Source organism: Ascaphus truei, chromosome 1, assembly GCF_040206685.1.
Source record: "Ascaphus truei isolate aAscTru1 chromosome 1, aAscTru1.hap1, whole genome shotgun sequence".
Lineage (NCBI taxonomy): Eukaryota > Metazoa > Chordata > Amphibia > Anura > Ascaphidae > Ascaphus > Ascaphus truei.
In genome coordinates, this window is record NC_134483.1 from 470,734,884 (window position 1) to 470,759,689 (window position 24,806).

Consider the following 24,806-nt stretch of genomic DNA (forward strand, 5'->3'; position numbering starts at 1 on the left):
AGCACCAAAACATTGGATTGTTGTGACTGTTTTTAGTAATTAAATTACTTTTTTGCATTAACTCTTTTGCATCTTTTTTTGGTGTGCATGGCTTCCCCCATTTTCCATTCATTACAGTAATGGTAAATGTATATAATATTGGGATAGAATAAATTAAGGTGCAAATATGCCAATTGAAGGAAAATGTGGAGTTTTAAAATTGAGAGAATTCTATGAGTACTTCTGTATTACTGAATTCTTAGTGTGGAACATGCGCTCCAATGCCGGGTCCGTTATAGGTACAAAATTATGCTTGTCAATAATAAATCCACAAACACCATATGTTTCGTGCACCAAGCACTTTATCAAGGAGTGATAAAGTGCTTGGTGCACGAAACATGTAGGAGGGGTTTTTCACCTCCATTCTCTCTTTTATGGACCAATAAAGTATATTTTTACTAGTTTTTGACCCACTCTCTTTGCTGTGCGCCTTTACCTCTATGGATGCGGATTTGGATGTACTTCTGTATTAGGTGATACCTTTTTTTTTGGACTAACAATGGATATTATAAGACAAGATTTCGCGAGTCCTCTCTCTCTTTCTCCGGTCAACAATACTGATTTACAAAGATTCCATGAGCTTAACACTGATGTATAAAAATTAAAACAAGATAGCAGAGGATGCAGAGAAGGAATAAACAGACAGGGAAATAAATGGATGAAAGGGACAGTGAGACACACGAACATACAGTGTATCCATCATAAGTGTGCAGGGGGGTGGGGACGTAGGGGGGGAGGGGGTTAATTGTAAAATTCACAGAGAGGCAGGGAGAAACATTACAAAAAGATTATGGTTGTGGGTTAAAAACCCCAAATCAGCATTACTGTAGGTCCTTGTCTTAGAGCATCATGAAGTAAGCAGCGAAAAAATGCATTAGCCAGTTTAGCAATTAGCCATGTTTTTGGCGTGTTAAACTGGCTGTATACTGTATGGGGCGAATCCCTGGTGAATGAATGCGCCACCACCATTTGATAAAATGGCTAGTAATCGGTGGCGAGACGGCTGCCTGGCGAGAAACTGCCGAGAAGCCGTCCCCTGCCGAGTTGTGTTTGCAGCAGAGAGAGATCCGCTGCTCTCTCGACGCAAACATCAGCACAATAAAAACTATTTTTAAAACAAATTTTATTCATAGTGTACATGTGCAGGGGGTCTCCGGAGCTGAAAAGCAGAGGGATACCGGCACCCCCTAAAAGGGCCTGTATCTCGGGAAGCAGGGGGTCCCCGGACCTAAAACCAAAGCGGTTCAGCTCCGGAAACCCTCTGCACATCTACACTATGAATAAAACACACATATCAATAAAGACTCGTTCCTTACCTTTGCGGCTATCTGCTATGGTAGCGAAGCAGCATGAATGTATTTTTAATAATACTGTACAGTGAGCAGGGGGTCCCCTGAGCTGAACCGCATCGCTTTGTGGACCAGGGATCCCCTGCTTCCCGAGTTACAGGCCCCGGTATGTGTGATCGTGTGGGCAGTGTCGCCGCCATGTTTATAGCGTCCCATACGCTACGTGCCCGCAATAAACATGGCGTCCACACTGTAACCGATGCCACAAACCGGGGCCTGTAACTCGGGAAGCAGGGGGTCTCTGAGCCACAAATAAATGCGGTTCAGCTCAGGGGGCCCCCTGCTCCCGCACAATATTATTAAAATACATTAATGTTGCTTCATTACCATAGCGGATAGCCGTTAAGGCAATGAAGGGGTTAACGCATAATAGCATGTTTATTGGGGACAATTGCCCCCAATAAACATAGCAATACACACCATACAATACTGTAAGGGGCAACATTACTATTATCCACAAATGGATAATAGTGCAGTTGTCCATTTAAAATACATACAGAGCAATAAACACATTAAATACATATTGCACTCACCCATGTCCCACTGTCACGATGAAGGCCATCCTCATCTTCATCCTGCCCATGCCCCATCCGCTTCTACAAAACAGGCACAAGAAAAAAAACATCCAATGTAATGTCCCCGAACCCCTTAATCACCATAGCGGTTATTAACCGCTACAGTCATTAAGGGGTTAACCCACCATCACCCACATACCCTCCCCCACTACCTCCCCACCCCATGAGGCCTAACCACCCTCACCCACTACCCACAAGGGAGTCATACCACATACCCTTGGGGCCAATACCCCCTCCCCCCAGCACATACAGTACAATAATGGATAGGGATAATACATTATTTGGCCATTATTAAACACATTAAATACCATAGTAAAATAAAGAAAATTCTACTAACCTCTTCAATAAGAAGGCCCCGTTGCCAGCATCATCATTCTGTTCCGTTGCCAAAATAATAAATAGCCAATACATTTCAATGACATTCACATATCAATGTACCCCTTAATCACCTTATCAGGTACTAACCTCAAAGGTAATTAAGGGGTGAAGCCATCCTGCAATGGCAACACCACTTATCCATAACATCCTCAATGAATTAAAAAGCAATTTCCTAAACAAATCTCATGTAATCATTCAATCTAAAGCCTCAAATGCCACTTAAAACATAGCATTTACATTGTATACATGTAGCATAAAATGTAAGGTACATGTACACGCTGCAAATTAATGTTAACAATACAATAATCCAACTAAAATAGCATTACATCACAAGAAGTATACTATGTAATCCAATAAAGTCACCATCAATGAATAAACAGACATAAATTACATCCCTAAACAATTAAAATAGCATCCATACCAATTACACAATTAACTATAGCAACCGTTACAGAGAACAAGTTAGCATCAAACAAAAAAGGACACCAAAAATTACAATATACTAAAGCAAGCCTCACCATTACCTACAGTACAGCATAGAAGCCCAAAAATTACATCTCTCTAATTATAAAATACATTTAACACACATCTATGCATAGCAGCATAGCCAATATCATTTACAATAGTGCAAAGAAAGCTTTTACAACACTATCATTTCTTACCCTGTATGTATATATCTCTCTAGACATACATACATACATACAGTGGCAAGAACTGATTTACATTAAAAAAAATATACACATGAAAAAGCAAAAAAAAACACATTTACATTAAATACATTTCTTTATTTAACTTACCATTACTTGACCCACTCGCCGACTCCCGTTGATCAGCTTACTCACGAACCAATCCACGAACAGGAACCCATAAAATAAAAAACCATAAAATAATAAACATTAAAATAATAAAACACGGCAATCCAGGGGTCTTCTAGTTGTAATCCATCTTCATCTGTATTCTTCTATCTTCTTCCGGGGTCTTCTCCCCGTCTGGTGCCACGCCCTGGTCTTCTTTCTTCTCCGGAGGTCCTTCCTCCTCGGCGTCTGGCTTCAAAATGAGACGACATAGGCTTTTAAAGGCCTATGACGACACATTTTCGTCATATGGTTCCCACGGCCCTGATTGGGCAGTGAAAACCATGTGTTTTGGCCGATAAAAAAAAAATGATGACGTCACTTAAAGGCAATGAAAGCACAGCCAATCAGAATGGCTTTGCTTCAATTGCCTTTAAGATGATGTCATTAAAAGAAACATGGCCGGCCTCACATGGTACGGCAGCCAATCAGAGCGTGGGAACTCCATCCCTACTCTGATTGGCTCTAGTAGACCATGTGACAGAGGCTTGGGGAAGAACGGATATGACGACATTGAAAGCCTGTCACATGGTGTATGTGTGGAATGCAAGGATGGCAGGTTTGGGGAAGGTGTCAATTGTTAGTCCAAATAAAAAAGGTATTACCTAATACTGATGGGTCAAAGGTCACAGTCGCACGCAAGACATACGCAGAGCAGCATGCGAGTACACGAATACGCCAATGTGCACATTACCTATTCCAGGACAGTGGAAGACTCCGCAACCACGCTGAGATGCAGGATTGGGCAGAGACTCATGCAACCCGTGGCATAGCAGCATGTGCCATCCATCCTGCCTGGCGGGTTCGAACAGACCTCAGCGGTTCCCCTGATCTCATGTCAGCGATACCAGCACTTACTGCCTGTGTATATCCACCGTCTAGTGAGTAGGATTCCAATTTTGCCTGAGACAACCTGCAATCTGTTTTTATCAATTGATTTTTATTTCATGTGTTTTATTAATTGTGATATACTTTTTCATCTGGTGTTCCATTTCCCTTGTTTGCCTGTCTAGTGCCCCCACACATTTCTCCACTTCATTCCATTATCCAAACACATTATACAGTATAACACTATGTATTCTTTTTGTCATCTGTATTTACATAGTCTGATGTCCGTCTGACTGTCAGCTGTAGAGTAACCGTCTCATCTGATACCCGTACCATGACATATCTATTTTCTCATTGTTTGTGTGTTCTTCACACTTGGGATAGTTATTTAGTATCCTATTAGGACTTTAATCTTGATATTTGACTCATATTTGATTCTATATTTGTCAGGAGGTGTCTGATAAGTCACTTGTTTTTGTTTACCTGATACTGAAGTACTTATTTACTCTGCACAATGGTGACACGGCTAACACAGCTATTCCTACTTAATTCATGAAGGAGAATTCTATGCACACCCAGGAGAACATATTTTTATTTCAACAGTAGATGTGCTGTTTACAGTATTGTCATTGTCCCTGTAAAAAGAAATTACACCAGAATTGCACCAGTTTTGTCTAGATACATTTGAAGGTATACATAACAATTGTGTAATTTGCGCCAAAACAAGGAGTCAAAGTTTTAATTTGCACCAATTAGCACCAGTGTCACAGGTACATGGAAGAATCTTATTAATCTTACAATTTGTACAGGATAAGATAAAGTGTTTCCAGCCTCCCAGACCAGGCTGATTTATTTGACACAAATTAAAGGAACACTGCACTAGTAATTGGCGCGTGTTGATTTATCTCAATACACTCTAATATCTCATTATACTATTACTCTGACTAATTCCACCCTAATTCCTCCTATAACAACTTCCCAAAATGCTTACTGGCTCAAGTGAAAAACTTGGGAACAAAAATGGAGCAACGTGCCATGATATATTGATGCAAAGTGACCTTGAGTCAAAATGCACAATTTTACCTGTTTTTGCATTACAACATAAGATACATATCCAACTACACTGCATTGAATGCAAATGTTCACTTTTAAGCCAATTTTTCTTTATACTGTATGTTGTGGGGATTCTTTAGTTATTTATACCTTTAACAAATATGTTTTATTTGCTGCATTCCTGGAAGAGACCACATACAGGGCCATTGGAAAAATCACTTACTTTGTCAACTGAAAAAGAATGACATTTAACAGTATTTTAGTTGATAATATACTAAACAAAATAAAAAAAAATATATTTTTTAGCAATCAAAACCTGCATAGTAGGCCCACATGTGCAAGATTTTGGTGCACTTTCCCATCCAGCCTTTGGAAATTTCCTATTTATATTTTATGCTACTATTTCACAATTAGGGGCAGATGCACCAAGCGTCAATGTGGGGTACCACACCTGATCCGGCATTAACTGCCAATCAAATCAACGACAGTTAACGCTGGTTGAGGTGCGATACCCTGCATTAGCGTTTGATGAATCTTCCCTTTACAATGCAGATATTTTGTTTTATAACAAGGTGAACTTTAAGGCACGAAGCACATCATGTCACAAGATCCTAATAAGTTTTGTCATGATGCACAGTATAAAAAAGCGAGCTACAAACAAAATACAAATGTAGCACAACTACAGAACGGCAGCTGCAAAATCCGCAGCTCTGGAGACAATGCCTGCTAAGACATCGCTGCAGGGCTCCATGCTTCTGATCGAACCCAGGCCCTTCCCTAGGTGGTAAGCAGCTCAGACGTGACCTAGGGGTGGCATATCTCAGGGGGACGCAAGAGGTAACATGGAACAGCACTGCCGGCCAATGGTCACATGGGCCAATAAGAAGCTGCCTATGCTGTCACGACTTCCTATTGGCCCATGTGATAGGATATTTAAACCTGAGCAGGAGATACCAGCACCCCCCTAAGGAGGTTAGTATCTCAGGAAACAGGGGGTTCCCGGGAACCAAAATTAATGCGGCTCAGCTCCGGAGACCCCCTGCTTCAAACCTAGAAACGGGAAGGAACAAGTTTGGGGACATTTTTTGGGGGAGGGGGCTGTTTTTTTGGGGGGTGGGGGGGCAGCCTTAATAGTGCTTGCCTAAGGATGGTGCATAACCTATGGACGGGCCTGATCGGACCCCCCACAGCGATAATCCTCTAGCGCTGGGGTAGCCACGGTCATGCAGCTTGCCCAGTTGCCAGGCAAGGCTTGCTCTATCTGTATTTCTATGTTGTCTGTACTGTATTTTAAAATTAGTTGGAAATTTGTTGAAAATTAAATAGCCTAGGCATCACTAGAAAAAACTATTTGTTATTACCTAACTGCTTCTGTGCTAGAGAATCCTGAAAAACAGAGAATTGCACTGGTCTAATCTCTCAGAAACAATAAGTTAAGAAGAAATAAGTAAAGCTAAATTGTTAACAATCGAATGGCCACAGCAATTCAAAATATGTCCACTCTAAGCGAGTCACAGTAAAAACAACATCCGACTTATGACAGCCAAAAGAAAAGAAAATACACTGATTTATGTTTATCTTTCAAATAGATGCCACTTAGGAAAGTCCTATGCTGTGTGTAGCCTTCTTCTGAGTAGCAGTGCATGAACAAATTAATGTTTCACATAAATGTTCAATCATAGAAGTACATTTTAATTAAATAAAGACAAACAAGATAGGGAATACGTTGATTGGTAGAAAATAGAATGAGAGTGTTTTACTTGTGTCACAAGTTAACCCATTTTATCTTCTGAGACTAGAAAGTTTACTTTTTTTTTTTATATTTGACTATTCATTAATTAGTTATCTGAGTAATAAGAAAGAAACATTCCAGGTAATTCAAATGGTACTGGCTCTTTAAACCTACAGTATTATCAACAAAAGGTAATCATGACTCTATTGGCCTTATATACAGTATAAGCCTGAAATTAGCTTTCAGTAATGTTGTGGTTGGAACACTTAGGGCCTTATTTACAAGATGACTAAGCTGGAGAGAAAAATATTACAGTTCAAAGACAGCAGCTGTTCAGTCATTTTTGTGAGTTATTACCATAGTAACTCTTGTACGTAGAAACAATTTAAGGAAGCACCTATAATATGCGTTGTGTTCCTCAGAATGCAACATATGGTAGTCTAAAAAAAACTCTGTGCTGTAGCACCTATTGTACGCAGGTAGTAAATACTGAGGCCAGAAAAACCTTGTTTTAAGTTTATTTATATCAATTCTAATATGCTCATTAACTCTGCATTTTGAATACATTTCAATACATTTCAAAAGATATAAAGATGCTTTCAACGTAGGTTGCCGGAGAGCTGTGGCATTCCTTAGAGCAATCACGTGATTGCAGCATCACTTTATCAGAATGAAAGAGGAGGAATCATGTTCCATTTTCCTGCATTTCTGAAGTCGTTCTGCGATCCTATAAAAACCGAGCACAAGAAGGGTATGATGTAGCCACTACATCATAGGGCCCCTGGAGTGCCAGACTCAATTATATTGTTGCTAATTTCAAAGGGTTAAATACACTAGGAGTTATTTGGTAAGATCTTCACATCACATTGCATCACATTTTGCCAAATAAGAATAAATGCCAACTGAAAGCAGATTTGCAATTGGAGAGTTTAATACACACAGTATACATTCTTTTTTATATAGTATATACATTTGGTTCTCTTTTTCACACCAGTTTTACAGCCGAGACACTTTTACACATGTATGTATTTATATTGAGCTTGCAACCAAAGAAGATCATGTAGATTGTGCAATAGTCTTTTTTTATACTGTGCAATCCACACTTCTTGCAGTATGACTATTTCGGGCCAGTTTTAATATTGTTCAAAGTACTGCAGTGTCTCAGATTGAGTCAATAGCAGTTTATAGGACATACAGTATTGGTGGTTATTTATAAAACTTTGATAAACAGACACTTGGAGAGACTAAAGAGTGGCTTGACCTCTCCTGTCTATTTTAAATAAATATCTGTTTCATTGTGGCATTTATTTACACTTTCCTTGTGTAAAAAAGGGACAAAAAAGAACACATCAGTCTGTGCAATGAAATGTACATTATATTTAGCAACAATTGTCATTGCAGATATTTGTAAAGCCAAGAGTCCATACAGCATCACAGACATGACAGTGTCTGCACACATTTACAAATTGTGGAACATAAATGACATAATCCATGAATAGCCTTTCAAAGTGTAGACTAAGCTATCATAATTTATATACAAATCCACCATTTAAGAAGAAAATTGAAACGTGGCAAATACATGTAGCATAAAAGAGAATCGCATAAAAAATGGTTGTGGAATTTGTATTTCAGTCATAAGAAAATAAAAATAAAAGTTAAAAAGTGATGTTTTTAATTGATGTTTTGCAAAACCTTTTGAACCTGCAGTAGGAAAACATTTAGGACCAAGAAATTCCCAGGACGGAAATTAAATGCTTTTTATTTAATATTATAATAGAAAAATGAAAGTAGCTCTATCCACTAAATTATAAACTAATAAGGAGTGAAAATTTAATATGTGATGAGTGAAACTCATATACACTGGCGACACACTTTATTCGAGCTCGGCTAGTCCCACGAATTCGGGTATACCCGGGTGTATTGAGGTTTGTGACTGTTTTCTGCCCGAGTGCATTGGGTTATTTTCCAGGCAGGGATTGAAGCATTTTATTCCCGCTGGCTGCAATACTGCACAGTATATATATATATACTGCATTACAATTCATGAATTTATGCCATCTGGTAGACACGCGAAGCATTGCAGCCTATTAAATCCTAATCATTATCATGCCAGATCAGCCGCCCGTCAGCCAAGCATGAACCCAGGCTGGGAAGGCAAACGCAACGGGGCTTGTCAGAGGTGAGGAGCGGCGCATTCCAGGTATCTGCCAGGTACATACTGGGTATTTGCTCGAATAAAGTGTGTCGGTGCAGTATGTGAAACACACCAATTAGTCACGAGGTAGTAAAATGTTCCAAATGGGATAGTCCGACAGCCAGAGTTTAAAGGAGGGATTTCAACCTTCCTCCAAACAGGAGCAGGAAAAAAGGAAAATGTCCTCCGACGCACAATCTATTTGTTACCATATTGGAATTTTGGGATAATCTTCAATATTCCACCGGTTATCCTTATAAATTAAAGAGAGATGACATAGCATAATAAAATTTAATAAACATAGACTGGTATAAAAACAAATGATCACTCACAAACGTCCGGTTTTTGTGTGCATTATGAATAAAGCTTTCCAGGATCATCATCATCATCATCATCAAGAGCCTGTATCTCCTGGATTTCTTTGTGGCAGGGACAGGGTCTTTCACAGTCACAAAAACGTTGCTGTCAGCCGACAAGTTGTGTCCTTCCATGCTGGGATAGCGTCACTGCCTCTCTCCTTCCCCTGCTTGCAAACAGCTGGGGGCGGCCACTTCTCTCTCCCTGGATGGATCGGTGTCATCACGATGGTCCAGCAGACACCAGTGTCACTGTAGCAGCTCTGGATTGGTCATGCGTTCCAAAAACTATGGTGGCCTGTGTGCCAATCCAATGCGTTTCGCTAATTCGCTTCGTCTGCAGGACCATCGTGCTGATGCGGATCCATACAGGGAGAGAGAAGCGGCCGCCCCCTCCTGCGCACAAGTAGAGGAAAGAGAGAGGAAGCGCCGCAATCCCAGCGTGGAAGGACACAACTTGTCAGCTGACAGCAACGTTTTGGTGACTGTGAAAGACCCTGTCCCTGCCACAAAGGAATCCAGGAAGATACAAGCTCTTTATGCTGGAAAGCTTTATTCAAAATATGCACAAATACCGGACGTTTGTGATTTTTCATTTGTTTTTACACCAGTCCATGTTTATTAAATGTTATTATGTCATGTCATCTCCCTTTAATTTATAAGGATAACAGGTGGAATATTGAAGATAATCCCCAAATTCCAATCTGGTAAAAAAAACTATACAGCCTAATTTCCAACTGCTGCCATTTGGATAAACATCTGAGGAAGTTCCATATAAAGTTATCACATCAGGTGTGTGCTATCCCTAATCTATGCCACAACTGGAGACTGCACTGACATTATTAGCCTCTATCTGAATAACAACTATAGTGACAGAGATGTAATACAGGCAGTTCTATGACCGCACTGGTCTGACTTTTTAGTCAATACATTAATTTGTTTATTAATACACTGTTATCTCTGTGTTTTTTCCTTGTATTCCTCCTATGCTTGGAAATCTTGCTTGAGTTTATGCGCCGGAGGACATTTTCCTTTTTTCTTATTTAATAGTATGCTGCTATTATGCTCACTGAACCCACACACTACTTTTCTTCTGTTTCTCCTTTATCCATTTCCCTCAGCAACTATATATGTCATCCACAACCAAATTCAAGATGAATCCACAAATTAAAACTTTTTCCTCCGTACAGTACATCTTACAATTCATCTCAAAATAAAATAACAAAACCTTCCCTGATCTTCCCATGCTCTTATGATTTCAGTTGCCCCATAGCTTTCTCCCATTCCGGCACCCCCATCCTTTTCAGTACAGTGTCAGACTCTCACTAAAATATTTTCCCATATCAGTGTGGTTGTGTATAAATGGTACACAGATGACACCTTTTATGTGAAAATGAAAATTAGAGAAGCCATTTTTGCCATAAAAGTTTTAAAATGGCACTCCGGGCATATTTTTGTAAGCGTCACTGAATTTTTACTTTTGTGTTCCATTAACATTATTTATTTATTTTGTAGGACATCCAATACACGTTAAAATTAGATGTAAAAGCATGAATCTGGTACATTTTTCATTTTGCGTTGAAAACAAACTCCAACTCCCACTTGTAAGCTCTTCAGACTTACAATCTCGGTCAAATGTAAGACACTTAAATGTTGGGGTTTCTGACATTTGCACAAATGCAGTAAAATAATAAAATTGGAGCTGTCTTTCCTGATGCATTGCTAAATACCTTTATACACAGACCCTTTATCTTAAGCATGTTTCTGTAGGAGTGACTGTAGGATGGTATGTTTAATGTACAGTATGTTGACCCATATGCATCATCTCACAATTTAAATAATGATTACGAAAAGGAAAATTATTAAGGACTTACCAGCTGCACAAATAATAGGGGGATGTTTTAAATTATACATCAGTGGTTACAATCCTTTCCCAAGCATCCTAAATATCTTGCTTGGGGTAAATTCAATAGCATTCTTTGTGTGCGTTGTATGAACAAACAAAGATTATTTAGAATTAAAAATATTTATTTGATTAATTTTGTTGAAGAAATTGGCGCTGGTCATTTGGACAAAGAGCACCCAAAAGGGAATGGTAAATGAAAGGAGGGGGTGAGGGTTGTGCTTACAAGCAGTTAAATAGGATGTCTTATAATGGAATTGTGGGAGGGTGGAATATGTCTGTCCTAACAATCCAGTGAATTTAGTTTGGGACGTATAACTTAAGACTCTTGATTAACATGTTTTTAATATTATGCCCATATTTACTAAGCGGTGCTATGAATGGTTGTAATGTATCTTCCAGTGCAGGTGTATTTTGGCACTGCCCTGCTTACTAAATTTAGTCATAACTAATGTAAACTTATTTATTTGGCGTTTTAAGTTTTGTTTCTCTCCATCTAGATGCACTTTTTGGTGCCATGGTATATTCCCAAGGGGAAAATAGAATATAATTCAGGTTTGAACTACACAAAATAAAACCTTTTTTAATTAATATGGAGGTGTCGGTTCTCAAAAAATATATATGTGTCAGAAACCTGTATCTAATGTACTCATATTAAAATATCTTTGAAAATACACAAAATATCAAGTGCCTTTAAGGTGAAATCAAAACCAGCTTCCAAAAGTTGCCTGCAATATCTATAGATATCCTAGAGAAGCATATTCTAAAATATTATACATTGAGATATAAGGTCAGCTTTTTCCTATGGTCTCCAAATATGTTCTTAATATTCTTCCAATTCAAATCAGAAATAAAAAATACAGTCCTTTTCCATTTTACTATAATTATTTTTTGTGTCTGAGTCAAAAACATATTTAACATCCCAAAATGAACTATGTTCAGACGTAACATGTTAACATCGGTGTTATGTAACTTGTTTCTGACTCCTTACCCAAACCATTATCACATATCTTGAAGTGCTAATGCTGATATGTGTCGACTTGTACTGTAATGCACAGTTGACATTTGTTGCCTCAAATGTAGAAACATCACTGTGAAAAGTAATTACAGAAGTTTACTCTTTCTTTTTCATAATGTAAAACTATTACAGACACCAATTTGATATGTGAAATATCCCTGTATTTATTTTTCAACATTTACTTATTGGAGGATAAAAATGATATTACCATTTGCAAAATCAAATTGTGCTGTGTTGTACCAATTTACCAGAGTCTAATCAAATTCTGTTACAATCTAAAAGGCAATTGTAAAAACTTTTTAGCATTCAATGTATATAGCATTCAACTTCATACAGTATATAACTTGTAAACTGTAGGAATCATTAATGATTAATAGTTATGATGCTAGGTGGTAACCAGGCTCTCAAATAAAGGTTAAGCCCATTTTTGGTTACCCCTGATCCGAGTATAAGAGTTCAGGAGAGTTAGCTCTTGGACCAAGTAACATTGTATGTTCCAACTGTACTTTGCGTATTACAAGTATTTTATGTGTTTTTCCCTTTCCGGGAATGCCAGCGAGCAGGGATAACAAGGGTATGAGTTTTGAGGGGGGGGAGGGGTTGCGGAGGAATTGATGTCAGAATGTGCCTAGGTAGTTGGGGTCCGGAGTTGTCGGTTCCCCTACAAAATGTACCGGGGAATCATGCCTGATTCTCAGATACATGTAGGCACATTGTCCCGGCAATACATCCCCTTGAAAACGCAAGCGTGACTCACCACTAGGGTACCCTGCTTCAGCATAGCCCAGAAAGGTGAATGGGGCAAGGGATGAACAAGTGCCCCTGTAGCTGAGGGGGTCCCTAGGTAAAGGGAGGTACAGCTAGTGCCCAGGTAACCTAGAAACTGTATTGGGTTTGTGGGTGCCCCAACCGTATATAAGGTTGTGGGGGGACTCTCAGAGTCCAAACTAAGTCCCAAAAGATAGTGTAAGGGGAATAAGGCTGATAGGAATAAAAGAACATCTTTCTATTCTATTCTCCATACCCAGAGACTTAGGGATGTATTAAACTATATTTTATTAATACTGTAATGTACTGTTGTGTACTGTAATATTCTGGGACTATCGGAACTGATGCCGAAACAGACTGTCAGGGCTACCCCATATGCGCCAGTAAGTTTGCTGGACATTGGAGTTCAAAGTAGCCAGAGATGCCAAAGGTGTGAAAGCCATTTGGGTAGCAGAGAAGGGCTCAAGTACCCAGGTCCGGGGAACAATGGCAGTCATCTGGGCTGGCATTTGACCCAGTGGTGGCATTGAGATAGCAAGGGACGGAGGTGGCAAACTTACGCATGTCCCTTGGCAGTTTCATATTTCCTGTTGACCCAGCTTTTCAGACCAACTTGGCTCTGATTGGTTGCTTAGAAAATTCCCACGCAATAATTGGCTGCTGAGTTTCATGAAAGAAACTCAGAATACCATAAGAATTGTCTGAACCAAGGAGATTTGAGATTCCAGGTAGAAAGAGCGTGGGCGGGCTTTTCAAAGTTGCTCTTAAGCGAACAGCAGAGCATCTGGCTTTGATTTCAAGACAGAAAAGTCTGCCCACCAGATTCTAAGTCACGACTTCTGTGATCAAGTTCCCAAAATTGAATGTAGTGGTCGTGGCTGGGATTTGATGCTGATTTCGGTACCAGAGGCTCGGTGGTAGCTTGCGGTCAAGAAAGTCCATGTTCTCAGAAGAGAAGGGAGCGGTGGCATGTGGAACTTCACGCCGATTTGGGAACCAGGAGATTCCGGGCTAAGTTCCGGTCAGGGTAAAACTCTTATTTAGAGTTCCCTGCACCTAGGAGAGTCTAGCAAATAAACTTCAATTTGTTTCATTACCTTGTTTTGCTCAGTAATGATCCCGGTTAAAAAGGTGTAAACTGCCAGGTCTCTTGTGACAGCACTGTACTTGTAGTAATATGTGATGGGGAAATCAAAGTTAACACAAGTTAGTTTGGAAATAAGGGGTAGATCCTCAGAAAGTTGCTAACTTTTTAACGTTCCGTTATCTCAACTTAACATGTCCATAACCATAACGCATATTCCCACAGGTGCTTAGCGCAACAATGCTCTTGCATTTTTCTTAAAAATAATAGATCGTTACATTTGAACATACCTTAGTCTTACTCATATGCAAATCATATGGGAATGAGCAGTTTACCTAACAACAGAGATCCTCAGACCTCTGTTAATGGTAGTTCATGATAATAACACTATGATATTTAGCGCCTTCCAAAAGGTGCCCTTATTCACATCTAGACCCTGATTACCATTGAGTTATTTCTTTGAATAGCCAAAAAGCAATGGAAAGGACTTCAAAAAGTTACTCTTGTGTCATACAAGGATATATCTGAAATACATCATAAACTCTATTGTGTTTTTTAGTGATTACAGTGATATATTTGTCTGAACTAATATGGTATATAATGTAATAATGATTGTATAATGTATGGTTGTACAATAATGTATATTCATTCATACCTCTGGACAGTCTTCACTTATTTTAATTGTACATAAATATAAATTAAATATTAATTAATTTAGTTACGGTATGTATCAATATATATCATTGTACACTCATACTGTATACAGTCATTATTACATTACATACCATATAATTAAGTGAAAAGGTTAAGTGTAAAACTTATACATTTCTAATATTATAACAAGCTTTGGTAACGCACATGAAAGTCTCTGTTAATAACGCGCCTTAAAGTTTGACCAATGCGCGTATGCAGTGTATTGCAAAACGCAGGATGGTGGTTTTGCTAAAGTACTTTATCTATACATATGATCCGCTTTTAGGATGCCCGTTAAATGAAGGAAAAATAACTTCTCTAATTAGGTAACATAATATTGTTTGCTCTCATTTAGTGCACTTCTGAGAATCTACCCCTACTGTAAGTTCAAGGATAGAATTTTCAGCTCTACTGATAAATATGGTTTTAGAATAAACAAGCACAAGGCTACCAGGTGAAAGAAAAAAAAACACAATCTAGTGTAGGGAATCGCAAATTAGGGAATAAAAAAGTGAAAAGATATGCAAAAATATGAGGTAACCCACTCACATGCTGCAGTTCAAATACAGGCTTTAAAAGATACATCTCTAGATGTAACTGTTGATCCATGGCACAGTAGATGTGCCACGGATCAATAGTTCTATCTAGAGATTTATCTCTTAATGCCTGTATTTGAACTGGTGCATGTGAGTGGGATACCTCCTATTTTTGCATATTTAAAAAAAACAATTGCTCCCTAATTTTAGAGTCGCAGAACTAGATTGTGTTTTTTCTCTTTATTTCCCCTAGTAGCCTTGCACTTTATTTATTCTAAAACCAGTCCTGTTTGATGCCTGAAAACATCATTGCATTCAGAGCTGCATCTCTACCAGAGGTCATAGACATTTGTTATTTCTTATTGATCACTCCCACTATATGTATTTGTATTCACATATCACAGTTTCATGAGTTTTTATTTATGTATTTATTCACTTGTACATTTTTGGGCTTGTTCCTTTTTCTTCACACTGATAAATATGCCTGTCTAGTTAATAGAAATGTAACCTACAAACAATTTAATTAAGCAATGTATGGCTATATGGTAAATTGGTTATATGGTGGTTATATACTGCACCACAATTTTAATCTAATAACAAACAGTGCTCAATGTCAGAAAATCAATATACAAACTCCTTCCAATCTACGACAAATCACAGGTCTCATCTAAGTGAGGAAGACACCAGTGAGACATTTAAAAGCTTTGTATATTACCAACGCATCTACAAAGAACTCTACAATTATATAGTGTTATTTTGTGAGAAGACTACCCAAAGCCTAAATATTCCTTGTAACACCTTAACCCAATGCTGAATACTGGCATGTTGATCTTCCTCACAGCTGAGCTAAGTTTTGTATTTGAGAGTTTGATCATATGTCTCTCAGTGTAATAATAATTTACAAGAGAAACAATACAGTACATGGAATTACAGTACAATAAGTGCAACAGATAAGATCAGACAATAGGAAAGGAAATCCCTGCCCTGGAGAGTTAGTAATCTAAGTGGAATGTTGGGAGATTTACAGAGACAGCAGGTGAGGGAATAAGTACAGTAGATGGCAGCCGTTGGTAAGAGTGACTGTGACTGTGGGACAGTAGCAATGAGTCTAGGCTATTGGAGTGCTTCTTTAAGAGTTGAATTTTAAGGTTTGTCTTAAGGGTGAGGAGGGAAGGTGCTTGGCATGCTGAGGGTGAGAGAGTTCCACAGGTAAGGGGCAGTGAGAGAAAAAGGTTTAAGGTGAGAGAGAGCAGTAGAGGGCTGAAAGGAAACAGTTATGGGTAGAACGCATGAGACGGAACAGGTGCATACTCAGCGATCCAAGCTGATATTTTGGGAGGAGCTATGTAGGAAGGGAAGAGCAGAAAAATGAAGAGCCTTGAACATAAGGCTAAGGCCCCGCTCCCTCAGTCAGCGCGCCCGCACTACATGCAGGCAGCGCGCTGACAGGCAATTGACCGCTACCTGCGGTCTGTATGGAGTCGGAGACGGAACTGGGCGTGGTTTGAACGGGGGGCTCTCGTGCTGTCGTACCCCCCCCCCCCCCCAGATCCCTCTCTCACTCCCGGAGCCCCTCGCACTCTGAAGCCAGGCACAGAGGGAAGGACACACACAGGCACTCACACACACAGGCACTCACACACACACACACAGGCACCCATACACACACAGGCAAATACACACCGGGTGAATCGTAACGGGGAGTTGGGGGTCGGAGAGGGGGGGAATCGGAAGGGGGATTGGAGCTGAAGGGGGAAATCGGAATGGGGGGGGATCGGAGCAGAGGGGGGAATCGGATTGGCTGCTGGGATGTCACGTGACGCGACACTCGCCAAAACCACAAGCTCCTTGTAGCTCTGGCTGACTGACACATCACAGCACGCAGTCAGCCACGCCGGAAGGAGCCAGCGGGGGCATCTAGAACGGGGGCAAGCAGCTGGTGGCCCACGGCCGCAGCGGGACCAAGGCCTAAGGAGGAGAACTTTGTGGGTAATTCGAAACTTGATGGGAAGCCAGGAGAGGGATTTAAAGAGGAGAGGAGCAATGATTGTTATGGAAGAAAGTGAAAATATTCTAGCAGCTGATTTTTGAATAAAACATACATGAGAATTACTGACATTTCGTAACTTAGATCTTAGTAAGATGCTTAAAGATTTAACCGCACACAAATTCACTGTGCTTTCAAATATTCTGTATGAACCTGTAGCAGAGAATACAATTTGATAAATATAAATATCACGTAACTCTCTCCAACAATAATATAGTAATAATAGTTTATATTGAATATATCATGAGAGGCCAATACATTAAGGTTGTAAAGAAAATTACAGTAATGTTAGAAAATAACATTAATGGTGCAAAAATGCATATGTACAACAATATGAAGGAAAACATGTTTTAACGTACAATGAAAATAAACACAAACCTAGTCTCTCAACTTTAGGTGTCCTGTATCATAGTCTCACAGGTAATACAAATTATTACAATACTGATACTAGTTCTTGATTTATCAAAGACAACGGTCCCTTGAGAAAAAAAATGATTTGCCAATTTTAAGGCTAGATACTCAAATGCTATGATTTAATGTTCCCCTAGTATTTTACCCAAGAACTGCTAAAGTGGTATCATTTCCTTCAAGTGCAAAACTGGAGGAAAACTTTGTTTGACTCAGCCCAAAGGAGTAGCCAATACATAATTATATATTGATTATAATGTACTTTGTTTGAAACATGTTATATAGATTTCTTCCAAATAAACATGTGTTGTTTTTTTTTTTGAGGACTATAACATGCTTTTCTCAATGCTTGAAATGGCCTATTCCTAGGATAAGAAATAAGGATAGAAAAACAAGTGTCTGTATACCAAAGGAAAAAATTGAGACCATTAGTTACCAATAATAAGCGTAATCTACCATGAAAAACTAATGTTAATTTATGGATTCCTAATAAGAACAGTAATACTAAGATGATTAACCTAAACTGTGTGAAAAGTTAACTTGCAATCAATATATTTATTGTTAACCCTCAATCCAGCTTCTCTCCCCTTTAACACTCCTTTTCCAAAAGTTATGATAAAAATCTCCTCCATTTAATCATAAAGCTCGGATCTCCACAGTCACGGAGTGAATCATACAGTACCATACAGCACAGTATAACATGTACTAGTCCTCCTGATGCTGTACCTAACACTCTTTCACATGCTTAAGCAAGCAGAATAACACCTCTTTTCATAGGTAGCAACATTGCTTCTCATAATTCTATGATAATGTGTTGTGTATTTAACCACACATTAAAACGACATAAGCATTAGCAAGATCACCTTCCAAATTGAAAATGTGTCTCATTTGCTACAAACCTCAAAGAGGCAGCAGTCGGGCCAAGGAAAGAATATGCATGTAGCTGTCCAAGGTACTCAGAGAAAATAATAAAAACCAACAATCAGCAGATGGCGGCATTTCATATATCAAAATGCACATCAAGATGTTCAAACTCTTTTTAAAACAACATTAACCATTAACATTACAATTAGCCACATCAAAAGAGTTCACTGAATAGGCAAAGAGAAAGAAGCTTATCACATGGACATCAGAGCAGACCATCCGTAAGCACAAGTTGACACAAAGTTGCTGTAAGTCTGCACAGTAACCACAAGCCGGGTTTTTTTTTTTTGCTCTGCGCACTTTCGCTCTTGTTTAATTCAAAGGATGTACTCACCATGTTGACTTCTGAGACCATATCTATGCTGGCAACATCTATTCTCATCCCAACATCTACAGGAGGGCCTGCGAAAGCGAAGCAGAGTGAGGAATCCAATAGGCATATTTCATCAGACAGCGATCTATGTAAATATGTTGGATAAAGATCTACAAAGCGATATTTTCAATAAACCAGCACGTCACAGAAAAAAATAATCATACTGATGTAACGTTAAGATGGTAAGAAGTATGAGCAGTTTTTACCTCCGAAATCCGGCCTCAAGCGAATGTCATATCCTTTCAGCAATCTATCCACTGTCTCTTTCACATATGACATGTTGCTGTGCTCATTAACGCTGAGGAGAAGTATGGATTGGATTCAGTATTTACACTGAATGGCAAGCAGACAACAACAACAGCACAAAACACACACACACACACACACACACACTGCCCCCCCCCCCCAAAAGTCATATATCTGGAAATCAATTAATCAAAAATCTAGCTGCATCAACACATCTCACCTCTGAGCACAGCAGACCATGGCTACCATCATAGGGAACGATACAATCCCGAAATATCCTCTGTCTTGAAGCGTCCACATTACTAAGTTTGATTATTATTATTAATTTTTAAATGATCTTATGAGAGAAGACTCAAGGAAGGCAACTAAGTCTCAAGCAAGACGGTAATTCCAAATAGTGGGAAGCTCCACGCATGCGTGACTCAACCAACAGACACCGTTTGCTGAGACGATCTCTCTTGCACAAAAAAAAATAAAAAATGTCAACAGATCCAAATCCTTAAAAGTTCTGGCTTTTCTCTTGCTTAGTCCATAAGAGGATCAGCTAATAGCCGTCCTGGCCCAAACCTCTTCAACCTGATCTCCTTGGCTTGGCGAGATCATTGAGCATGGCTCAGATTATTATCTGCTGCTGCTGCTGCTGCTGCTGTAGTAGTAGGTCCCGTACGTGCTGTATCACTGGAGCCTGGTGATGATCAGAATCTGAAGCAGTCCTCTCTCAACCACAGGCTCCTACAGACATTTCAGCATCGCTTTCCCTAGCAGTGCGCCTTAGCAGCCAGCAGCCATTCCCAGGGAAGCTGTTCTGGGAGATACGTACTGTACCTGATCACGATTTCTCTGATTATGGGAGGGGGCAAAAAAAAAAAAAAAAATGAAGCAAACCAATTACTTCTGCTCTGATATGTGTATGCAGTCAAAACGGCCTAGATACAGTGCATCCTAGCATCATTTACAAAGAAATGGTCCATTCCAGTCCTGAGATCTACACTACAGTCCACATACTGGAATTATTGCTTCAGATTTGTGATCACCTCGACAAGGAGTTATCCTAGTACATGGCAGGTTGATAGCAGTCATCAACCCCTGCTTGTCCTGCTATAGTATAACAATATACTGTAGGACGGCAGCCTGGCATTTTATTTTGTTTAAGAAAGGTGTATGCAGTAGATGCAGTAGATGCAGTGTGTGTGTGTGTGTGTGTGTGTGTGCGCGCACACACAATATATATATATATATATATTTTTATTTTATATATATATATTGTGTGTGTATATATACACACACACACACACACACACACACACACACACACACACACACATATATACATAACACAAAGCAACAGCACTCTATTGACAGAAATATATTGCCTAGGTGCACTGTGTAAAAATAGGTCATACAAAAATTGTGTAAACAAGACACTCACAGGTCTTAAAATGTAGAGAGCAAAAATGTACTGCAAAAAAACGATGTTTTGGTTCTAACAAGAAAAAGTATTGAAAAAGGTTCTTGATAAAACAGAAACGTTGATTGCAATACATTTTAGTTCCTACGTTTTTAAACGTGTGTGTGTGTGTGTGTGTGTGTGTGTGTGTGTGTGTGTGTGTGTGTGTGTGTGTGTGTGTGTGTGTGTGTGTGTGTGTGTGTGTGTGTGTGTGTGTGTGTGTGTGTGTGTGTGTGTGTGTGTGTGTGTGTGTGTGTGTGTGTGTATGTATGTATGTATGTATGTATGTATGTATGTATGTATGTATGTATGTATGTATGTATGTATATATATATATATATATATATATATATATATATATATATATATATATATATATATATATATATATATATATATATATATATATATATATATATATATATAGAGAGAGAAAAAGTATGTGGTATTCAGTGACTAAAGGGAGGTAGATAAAACCTACCCTGGTAAACAGTATTTTCCTCACTGAGGAAGTTAAAAGCCCCAGGGAGAGATGTAAGCTGTGCAAGTGTTCTGAGACTTGCAAGTCATGTTAAGGGTCCCCTGACCAGAGTATTTGGAGATCTGGGTGTGCCTGTGTTCCATCAGCCTTATTAGACAGCTGCTTAAAAGGTTTGGACCACTTATCTGTAGTAATCAGGAGCTAATTACAGCTCACCTGGGATAATTAACAGGCAGTGTGTTAAGCTGCAAAGCTGAGTTAGTTTCCTCTCCCCCACTACCCCAGCCAGGTGAGAGCTGGGAGGCTCTAAGGTAAAATCCATCTAGCCCTGATGAAGGTCCCTGTGAGGACCAAAACATTGGCTTTCTGTATTGATTCACCTATACACTGATTGGCTATTTACATGTGTAGTGATGCATTTTTCCTCCATTTTCTGTCTCTGTGACTGCAGTCGTGGGTACAGCACTGGGTGATGTACTGATCTTTGTGTAATATATATATAATTATAATTAATATAATATATATATAATAATTGCCCAACATACTTGCATGTGATTGTAAGTGTCATATCCTGTCATCCTTTCTTGCAAAGAATTAATCATAACAAAGAGTGATGATTCTTGATTTTCTAGTAAATCTGAGAATTGCTGTGGTTGTAACAAATCTGTAACCATTAACAGTTGGATTCCCTTCCAAAATCTTCTAGAATGGCATATAATAAAATACAAAAATAGTTTTTACATTGTATGTAGCTGAGTGCATTTTAAACTGTATTTCACAATAAAAACACTAGCAATCTCAATTTTGATGACTAACAAAAAGGTTTATTCAATATGAGTGGAGAGCTGGTCAGGTAAGAATAGATTGGTTATGAAAGGACAAGTTGGAGTCATATTAGACTTCAAATGCAAAAATAGAATAGGAGGAGCCCATATATAATACAAAATTATTGGCACTCTGCTACAATATAAAATATATAGAAACTCACCTCCTGACATTCAGAAGGATTGAACAAGGCGCAGACACTCAATATTGCAGTTCTAAGGTGCACTGATCATTAGTTACATATGTCCATATTGCATAACAGTTTCATGAGCTCTTCCTACAATGGTGGAATATCTGGGATTGTTCATCAGATCTAGAAAATACACCCCAAAGATGGATAAGAAACGTATATATATATACGTTTCTTATCCATCTTTGGGGTGTATTTTCTAGATCTGATGAACAATATATATATTGTAATAATGTAGTGATATATATCACTGAGCAAGGCAGGTCATGCAACTGGGAGCCTGAGATTGGGGCCTTCCTTTGTACTCTTCCCTCCGGGGAGAGTGAGTGTAGACCATACCTCTGCCTCTGCTAGGGAGGTGGGGTAGAGCTAGGACGGCTGTGGGTGCCCTTGGCGGGACCATCCTTCAGTGAAAGCTGAGAGTACTGCATCGGTCAGAAGCCTGCCATGTAACTGTGCTGTACAGAAGACAATAAACCATTCCTTTTGTTATATACCTCCTGCCTTGTGCGTGACCTTACTGGGGGGAGAGGTAATAGTTCTACCGTGGGAGATCACCTTCAGTTCCATGATTCTATGGGCAGATGGAGGCGCTGCACTGCTAAAGAGATATGTGGGGTATGAACCCCAGAAGCCTAGTCCTGTGTCCCCACTACCATCGGCGAACGACTCAGCCCTCCTGTTAAAAGCAGGTATATGCACCATACACCGTAGTAATGGACACATCTCCGGGAAACACCGTTACACCTGTATAAATTTCCTTTGTAAAAAAATGGCCAACCTTTTTCTGTTGATATCTACTGCTGCGGCCAAGTTTATTCGAGCATTTGCCCGTTCTTGGCCGCAGCAGTAGCCTGGCGTGCGCCCGAGTGTGACGGGCGCGCGCCGAAGCAGCGGAAGAGCGCCCTCCGATCGGGGCGCTCTCCATACCGCTACCGGGTCCGCCGGGTCCCCCGGAACCCCCTGCCGCCGTCCCGCAGATCGCGGGACACCAGGGCTCCCTTGGGGAGCCCTGGACGCGCGTGCAGGGGGCGCAGGCTCCCGAAGACGCGTGACCGCGCGTCTATGACGCGTGGCACGCCGAGGGGCAGCCACAAGCAAGCCGGGAAATATCCCGGCATGCGGTACCGGCCACACTTTAATAAAGTGTGTCGGTAGTGTATTGTATCTCCAGTCACTGTCTCCATGTTTAATGAATACCACATGTTATCTGCCCATTTCTGTAAAGAACCCTTTCCTTTGTTGCTGGTGAAATCTCCTTTACTGGAACCTTAAGGATTTTCACATCCAGTAAATAATATACTATATATAATTAAAAAAATATGTATTGTAATTTTCAATAGTTTAAACATGCAGTGCAAAACAATAGTACATTTTACATTGTTAATGTTATGTCACACAAGTACTGGACAATATTGTACTGTTTGCTGCCACTGACAACACCAAGCTCATTCTTAGAAAATGTACTTGTTCTTCCACTGTTTTGTCTCAGTGAGCATGCGCATACTCGTGCTGTATGAACAAGGGACCTCACATGCTGTATGGACTACATAGAGGTCAGGTTAACAATATAACATATGTGCACTACATTTTACTCACAGCTCCACCTGGTGACTAAAAGTGAGTAAACAATTTAATTGGTTTAGTCAAAAACTGTGTGAATAATGAACATGATATGTTGATGTATTATTTTGCGTATAAGGGACATGTACTGTAGTGCCGACGAGTATTCTAAAACAAATCTGGGGCAATCACCAACAAGACCCAGGTACATGCTGGGTACATACTGCAACATTTCAGTGACATTTCTGCAGACAGACTAATGGCCATTGGATTAACAGCGGGGGTCCCAGGCTGTCCCTTTCAAACTGAATGGGACTGGCAGGGACCCCTGCTGTGTTAATCCGATGGGCCATTAGTCTCTGCAGAAAGGTCACTGAAATGTTGCAGCATGTACCGAGCATGTACCTGGATCTTGTTGGTGATATCCCCAGATTTTCCAAGGCAAGTTTAAGGCAAGTTTTAGAATACTCGTCGGCGCACCTGTATGACACACAACACTGAGTTTAAAGTGGGAATAACATTTGCTACATATGTACTTCATAGAAAAGATGGTTGATTCGTGGAATTTTTCTTTAAAAGCTGCCTTTGTGAATGTGCATGAAAATGCTTTCAATAGTCATTGCTATTCTATAGATGGACCTGTGTTATACTTGCCCCAATAAACATTACAATATGTACTACCCACCAATACACAACCCACCCAACCCCTGTACCCCAGATAAAAGCATTTTTTCATTTTTTATGCACATGATTGATACCAGAGGCCTGTGGGGGTCCTTGGGTGGTCCATGTTGGTGTCCAGGGGTCCTCGGTTGGTCCCTGTGAGTGTCCGGGGTCCTCGGGTGGTCCCCGCATGTATCTAGGGACCCCACAAGTGTCTGTGGGTCCTCGGGTGGTCCCTGCAGGTGTCCAGGGGCCCCATGGAGGTCCAGGGTTCCTTGT

General features: G+C 39.8%; 1 protein-coding gene across 1 annotated transcript in view; it reads right to left on the minus strand.

Moving 5' to 3' along the window:
• GABRB1 (gamma-aminobutyric acid type A receptor subunit beta1) overlaps nucleotides 1–20,349 on the minus strand; it is a 592,027-nt gene extending 571,678 nt beyond the window's left edge. Inside the window, exons 1-3 of the mRNA XM_075567001.1 lie at nucleotides 19,579–20,349; nucleotides 19,319–19,410; nucleotides 19,074–19,141 (exon numbers count right to left, since the gene is read on the minus strand). Of these exons, the coding sequence (XP_075423116.1) occupies nucleotides 19,074–19,141; nucleotides 19,319–19,410; nucleotides 19,579–19,658 (240 nt within the window). The 5' untranslated portion in view covers nucleotides 19,659–20,349. The remainder of the gene's footprint in view (nucleotides 1–19,073; nucleotides 19,142–19,318; nucleotides 19,411–19,578) is intronic.
• Between the last annotated feature and the right edge of the window lie 4,457 nt (nucleotides 20,350–24,806).